The sequence below is a fragment of the Arachis ipaensis genome, chromosome B8 (assembly GCF_059453495.1).
Source record: "Arachis ipaensis isolate K30076 ecotype BB chromosome B8, ASM5945349v1, whole genome shotgun sequence".
NCBI classification, from domain to species: Eukaryota; Viridiplantae; Streptophyta; class Magnoliopsida; order Fabales; family Fabaceae; genus Arachis; species Arachis ipaensis.
In genome coordinates this window covers 28,333,276-28,340,330 of record NC_142443.1, presented here as the reverse complement: position 1 = coordinate 28,340,330, position 7,055 = coordinate 28,333,276, and the positions used below count along the sequence as shown (strand labels likewise).

Below are 7,055 nucleotides of genomic sequence, written 5' to 3'. Positions count from 1 at the left end.
CTGAAGGGAAGGATGCCGGGAAATCGGTTGGACCTTCTGGGGAGAAGGAGGACCAGACTGAGCCCCCTCCCCAGGATACCGATATGTCTGGTCTGAACCCAGAGCGGGCGCAAGCTTCTCCCCCTCCCGAGGTCATCGTTGGCGGGCATTCGCCCTCTGCTCCTCAGGTAGATGACGATGTGGAACTCATCCACACCCCTAAGAGGCGGAGGGCGTCTTCGAGCCCGGAGGGGGCTCTTACCATCATGGAGAGGAATTTCGATGCCACAACTTTTATTGACTCGCAGCTGATCCCTGGGACAGAGGAGCATTTCCACGGGACCGACCTAGCCGGGCAGGCGAGATGGATGTATCAGACTTTGCTCCGGGGGGCCGTGATAGCTCGAAAGGCTGAGTTCGAGTTGTCGGGAATGCAGGCCCTCCGGAGGAAGCTCGAGTCTTCCGTCAAAGCAAACAATGACTTCAAGGCGCAGGTTGAGCTGCTCCAGAGTCAGTTGTCTGAGATGGGGGAAAAGCTCAAGGCATCCGAGGAAAAGACGACATCTGTCGAGGAGAAATTGAAGGCTTCCGATGAGACGGTGGCCCGTTTAGCTAAGCGAGAGATGACCTTGGAGGGCCAGCTGAACGCCGCCCAAGGGCGTGTGGCAGCCTTGGAAAAGGAGCGGGACCAAGCCGTGTCGTCGGCTAAAGCCGCTAGGGTCGAGGTCGAGGAGCTCAGGAAGAAGCTGAAAGCGACCAAAGAGCAAGGGAAGAATGCGATTTCTATGACTGAGGACGCCCTGAAGGCTCAGGTGAAGATCGTGGCACCAGACTTCGACACCTCGGCTATTGGGGTCTTCAAAAAGATCCAAAACGGCAAGATTGTCGACATGCCTAGGAAGTGATTTCTTATAACTTAAACATTTTGATGTAGATTTGTTAAAAGTTTGTTGCGTGTTTTGTAATTTGATACTCCGTAACATTTATGTTCGGTTAGTCGTTTGGCCGAGTGGCCGTTACTATCTTTCGCCTTGCTCGTCGTATTATTTTTGTTACCGCCTTTTTCGTGGTGGGCTTATTGCTTGTGCCTATTTGTCGTTTTTACGTTGGTAACGATTCGGACCGATTTGGTCGTGTTGTCACCGTGTTAATTACGGCAATGGTCCATCTGGCTCTCGGGGTGATCAGTCCCGGGCTGCCGTTTTAGGATGCGATCGTGTGAAAAGCGTATTGGGAAGCAATAGATAAGTAGGAGAATATTTTGACAAGTGAGAATTAATCGTCAGCTAGGCAAGCTTGTTAATATGGTAAGTATCCAATAAGAGTAAATAGCTAGAAAGTGATTAAAAATTAACATGTGAACAGAACAAGCATGCATAAGTCCGTTAGGCCTCCTGGTCGGCTTACCCAAGTCAGGAGTAGAACCTTCTCAGGTTACCTGCATTCCATGTTCTAGGAATTTCTTTGCCGTCAAGTCTCTCGAGCTTGTAGGCACCCTTGCCAAGCACCTCTCTAATTCTGTAGGGACCTTCCCAATTTGCCGCCAGCTTTTCTTCCCCAGGGGTCGGCAGACTGACGTCGTTGCGTCGCAGAACGAGGTCTCTTTCCCCAAAATCCCTCCTGAGGACTTTAGCGTTGTAGCGCAGGGATATTCTTTGTTTCAATGCTGTTTCTGACAAATGGGCCATCTCCCTCATCTCCTCAACCAGGTCCTTTTCTACCGCTTCGTCCACACCTGCGAGCAGTAGCCGTGGGCTCGGTTCGCCAATTTCGACGGGTATCACGGCGTCGACCCCGTACGTTAGGCGAAAAGGGGTTTTCCCCGTAGCGCTTTGCTCGGTTGTTCGGTAGGACCACAGGACCGAATCGAGCTCGTCGGCCCATGCATCTTTCTTGTTGTCTAGGCGTTTCTTGAGGCCAAGTAAGATGACCTTGTTTGCGGACTCTACCTGTCCGTTCATCTGGGGGTGTTCAACTGAGGAAAATTTTTGCTTTACCCCTAGGCCGGTGAGGAACTCCGTGAATTTCTTGTCAGTGAATTGTGTTCCATTATCCGAGATGACGACCTCCGGGATGCCGAACCGGGTTATCACCTGTCTCCACATGAACTTCCTGCAATTAGAGGAAGATGTGCTGGCCAGCGGCTCAGTCTCTATCCATTTGGTGTAGTAATCGATGGCCACTATGAGATATTTGACCTGTCCTGGGCCAACCGGGAAGGGTCCTAGAAGGTCGACTCCCCATTGAGCGAAAGGTCGTGTAGTCGTCAAAAGGCTCAGCTCGGAGGCCGGCGCCTTGTGGAAATTGGCGTTTTGTTGACACTTTACGCACTTTCTAACGAATTCCCTGGAGTCCTTCATCATTGATGGCCAGTAGTATCTAGCTCGGATGAGCTTCCTCGCTAGGGCTTTGCCCCCGATATGGTGGCCGCAACATCCCTTGTGGACTTCTCTAAGTACGTAGTCCGTCTGGTCGGGGTGCAAGCACTTCAATAGGGGCTGGCTGAGCCCCTTTCTGAACAGTTGCCCTTGTATGATTGTATATCTGGCCGCCTCCCTTCTCAATATTTTAGCCGCCTTCTCATCGTCAGGCAACTTGCCGAATTCCAGGAAGTTTATGATGGGGTCCAGCTATGAGGGGTTTGACTCCGTCAGATGGAGGGCGACCGTTGGCTCCTTCACCATGCCCTAGATGAGAGACCGGTTACCCGCTCCTGGCTTCGTGCTCGCTAGTTTGGACAGGAGGTCCGCCCGTGTGTTCCTTTCTCTTGGGACGTGTTGGATCGTGACCTCTTGGAACTGACTTGTCATTTCTTTAACCTTTTCCAAGTATTTTTGCAGGAGGGGGTCCCGGGCTTGGTAGCTTCCGTTTACTTACGAGGTGACGACCTGTGAGTCACTGCATACTTCGATCTTTGTTGCTCCGACTTCCCGAGCTAGTATTAGTCCGCTTAGGAGTGCTTCATATTCCGCTTGATTGTTCGACACAGGGAACTCGAACTTGGTCGATTGCTCGTAGATGACTCCTGCCGGGCTTTCTAAGATGACCCCGGCTCCCCCGGACGTTTGGTTGGAGGCGCCGTCCACGTGGAGCCTCCACCGTGTGCCCGTTTCCTCGGGGGGATCACCCGTGACCTCAACCAAAAAGTCTGCCATTGCCTGGGACTTGATTGCGTGCCGGGGCTCATACTGCAAGTCATATTGGGAGAGCTTGATGGCCCAGGTCATCATCCTACCAGCCAAATCAGGTTTTTGGAGTACTTGGCGAATTGCCTGGTCCGTCCTCACGACTATACGGTGACCCTAGAAGTATTGCCTTAACCTTCGGGAGGAAGTTAGGAGTGTCAACGCCAGTTTTTCCAGTTTGCTGTACCTCAGCTCGGCTCCTTGTAGAGCCCTACTCACGAAGTAGATCGGCTGCTGAGCTTTCCCTTCTTCTCTTACAAGCACCGCTGCAAGCACTTCTTCTGTTACTGCCAGGTAGAGGTAGAGTGATTCTCCGGCCTTGGGCTTCCCGAGCACCGGAGGCGCTGCTAGGATCTCTTTGAAGTGGTTGAATGCCTCCTCGCACGCCGGGGTCCATTCGAATGCTATTCCCTTTTTCATCAGATTGAAGAAGGGCAGGGCTTTTGCTGCCGATGCACCGAGGAAACGGGATAATGCCGTCAGTCTCCCCGCCAATCGTTGGACATCTTTGATACAACCCGGGCTCTTCATCTGGAGAATCGCTTGGCACTTCTCGGGGTTGGCTTCTACTCCTCTTTGGGTGATCATGAATCCCAGGAACTTTCCGGCCTCCATGTCAAAGGCGCATTTGAGTGGGTTAAGCCTCATGCCGTGTTGCCAGAGGGATGCAAATACGCCCCCCAGGTCGCTCAGGAGATCGTCTGGTCGTGTGGTTTTTGCGAGGATGTCGTCCATGTAGACTTCCACTGTCTTGCCTATAAGCTCACTGAATATCTTGTTCATCAATCTCTGGTATGTGGCGCCAGCATTTTTTAGACCAAATGACATTACTTTGTAGCAATAGGTCCCTCCTGGCGTTATGAACGCCGTTTTTTCCTCGTCGGGTCGGTGCATCGGTATCTGGTTGTACCCAGAATAGGCGTCCATGAAGCTCAGATACCAGTACCCCGCCGCTGCGTCAACGAGTGCGTCAATGTTGGAAAGGGGGTAGCAGTCCTTAGGACATGCCTTATTGAAGTCAGAGTAGTCTACACACATTCTCCACCTCCCATTGTGTTTCTTCACCAAAACTACGTTCGACAGCCAGGTCGAGTAGTCCAATTCCCGGATGAACCCTGCTTCAAGAAGGCTGGCCGCCTGCCTGGCCACCTCCTCTGCCCTTTTCTGTGACATCTTCCTCTTCCTCTGGGCCACTGGCTTGGCTTCTGGTTTGACGGCCAGATGGTGTGACATGAGCTGGGGATCTATCCCTGGCATGTCGGCTAGCGTCCAAGCGAAGAGGTCGGCATTGGCTCTGATCATCTCCATCAGAGGCTCCTTTAATTCATGGGGAAGGTTTCTGTTTATGAACGTGAACTTCTCGTCCCCATCACCAACCCTAAATTTTTCCAAATCCCCTTCTGGCTCAGGTCTGGGCTTATCTTCTATCCTGGCGTCCAGGTCGGCGAGGAAAACTCCTGAAGCTTCTTTGGACTTTTTCCTGAGAGAGAGGCTGGCGTGGTCGCAGGCGACCGCCGTTTCCAAGTCTCCTCTGATGGATCCTACGGATCCGTCATCAGCAACAAACTTCATCACGAGCAGCTTTGTACTAATGGCAGCCCCCAGGTCGTTGATGGTTTTCCTTCCCAAGATAATGTTGTAAGCTGTGGAATCTTGTAAGATTACAAAATCGGCCATCACAGTCCTTCGCCTTTGCCCTTGCCCCACGGAGGTCGGGAGCGAGATGATTCCATCCGGCTTGATGAAGTAGTCTCCCAATCCTACCACACCGTGCTGGTGGGTCGCCAGATCGGCATCTCGTAGTCCCATGGTATCAAAAACATTTCGAAAGATGATGTTCGAGTCTGCCCCCGTATCCACCAGGATCCGCTTGACAAGGCCGGTTCCGACCCTGGCCGTGATGACCATGGGGGGACTTTCCGGCATCTCGTCGAACCATTGGTCTTCGGGGCCGAAGGAGATGGATGGGAGTCCCCGGGAACTTCTGGTAGACGAGGAGGAGACCGCGAGGACCTTGGCATCTTTTTTCTGTGCCGATTTCAACCTTGGGGCGGAGTTTCTCGCTGTTACTACGTTCACCACCGTGAGACCGTGGTCGTCCCCTTCTGGTTCTCGGCGTTGTCTTGCCGCCCGCAAGCTGTCCTCGCCTTCGTGATCCCGATTGTGTCTCCTCGGCTCCCTTATAAGATGGGAGAAGTCGGTAAGTTTTCCATCCCTGATTGCCTGCTCCAGGGCGTCTTTTAGGTCGAAGCAGTCTTGGGTTTTGTGTCCGTATCCCTTATGATATTCGCAGTAGAGGCTCTTGTCTCCCCCCGTCCTGCCCTTCAAAGGTCGGGGTTTCGTCAGTATTCCCTTCTCTGCTATCTGTTGGTAGACTTCCGTGATCGGTGCCGTGAGGGGGGTGTAATTAGTGAATTTCCCGACTCGGGGGAATGGTTTCGAGGCTTTGCTTGGGCCGCCGTCCCTGGCGTGTTCCCTTGGTTTTTCTCTGCCTTCGTAGTGCCGAGCTTGGTTGTAGGCGGGCTGCCGTTTATTGGCAACCACGACCCGGCTTACTTCCTCGTCATTGATATACTCCTTAGCCACGCACTGGATCTCCTGCATTGTCCAGATTGGCTTTGTAGTAAGGTGCTTCCTGAAGTCCTCATTCAGGAGCCCATTCGTCAAGCATAAACTCGCCACTGAGTCCGTCAAACCGTCAATTTCCAAGCACTCGTCGTTGAAACGGTCCAAGTATTTCCTGGTCGGTTCCCCGGCTCTTTGGGTCACCCCTAGCAAATTGATCGGGTGCTTGGCTTTGGCGATCCTGGTTGTGAATTGAGCCAGGAAGGCATGGCTGATGTCGGAGAATTGGGTCACCGAGCTCTGCGGGAGGTTATTGAACCACCGTATTGCAGGTCCCGCCAGAGTGACCGGGAAAGCGCGACATCTTACCTCATCTCCTACTCCTTCTAAGTTCATCCTGGCCTCGAAGGCCGTTAGATGCTCCAGGGGGTCCTGCGTTCCATCGTACTTCATGTCCGTCGGCTTGTCAAAATGTTTTGGCAGTCGGACCTTGAGTATGGAGCGGTGGAATGGGGTGGCCCCTATTATCACGTGTCCCCGGGTGTTCGTTCTCCCATCGTCGTTCTCCCGTCGAGCGTCTTCGTCCCCTCGGTTTGTGGTACGCCGCCCTTCGCGCCTGGCGTAAATGACGGGGTCATGACGCCTTCTCGCGCGCCCTCTCTCCCCAGTGCTTTCTGACTTGACCTGGGGGCTAGGCGTGCGCCGGGAGCGGCTCCTAGAGCGAGAGCGGGAATGACTCTGTTCCGGGGTGCGCTGGTCGCGTTCCCTGTCTGCTAACCGGCGTTCTAAGTCTTGCATTCTATGGCGTAGCTCTTGCATTATTCTGGCGTGGTTGTCGCCAGTCCCCCCGAAGGGGCGTCTCTCGTGCGCCTGGGTTGCGTCCCTCGGGGGGGACCTCGAATCTTGTCGGGTTTCCGTCCCGGCGGCGTCGCCTCCTGGTACGGCCTCGCGGCTCGCCTCCGTTTCGACTAGCACGAAATCCATGGACGAGTCCCCACAGACGGCGCCAATGTTCAGTAGGTCGGTTGTTGAACGGTTTGGGTTGTGATCCGGGATGATGGTAGGGGTTCGTCAAGTCGTGGACTGCCAGTCAGCGGTGTGCAAGGTCTCGGGTACTTCGCGTGAGAGGGGGGTGCCACCTGCAAAGACACTCCGACGCTCTTGTCAGTAAGGTGTGCAGGCGGAAAGGGTGATAGAGTGTATTACGTACCTCTGGGGAAGAGTAAATCTTCCCCTTATATATTGTCAGAGGTGGGCCCTGTGAAGGCAGGCCCACTATTTCCGAGACGTTTCCTTCACAGCTAAGGGTGAGCTGTTACGGACGCG

General features: G+C 53.7%; 1 protein-coding gene across 1 annotated transcript; it reads right to left on the bottom strand.

Annotated features, from left to right (window-relative positions):
• Positions 1-3,281: 3,281 nt before the first annotated feature.
• On the bottom strand, positions 3,282-6,548 carry LOC148547536 (uncharacterized). The gene is made up of 2 exons (XM_088495489.1): positions 4,173-6,548; positions 3,282-3,953 (listed from the first exon to the last, which is right to left on the bottom strand). The coding sequence occupies exons 1-2, from the start codon at positions 6,546-6,548 to the stop codon at positions 3,282-3,284; spliced, it is 3,048 nt and encodes a 1,015-aa protein (XP_088351615.1).
• Positions 6,549-7,055: the final 507 nt, after the last annotated feature.

Coding starts and splice junctions, on each gene's coding strand:
- LOC148547536 (XM_088495489.1), bottom strand. CDS start 6,548: ATGCAAGAGCTACGCCATAGAATGCAAGACTTAGAACGCCGGTTAGCA. Junction 3,954..4,172: donor ACTACTCTGACTTCAATAAG/GCATGTCCTAAG, acceptor GCCACATACCAG/AGATTGATGAACAAGATATT.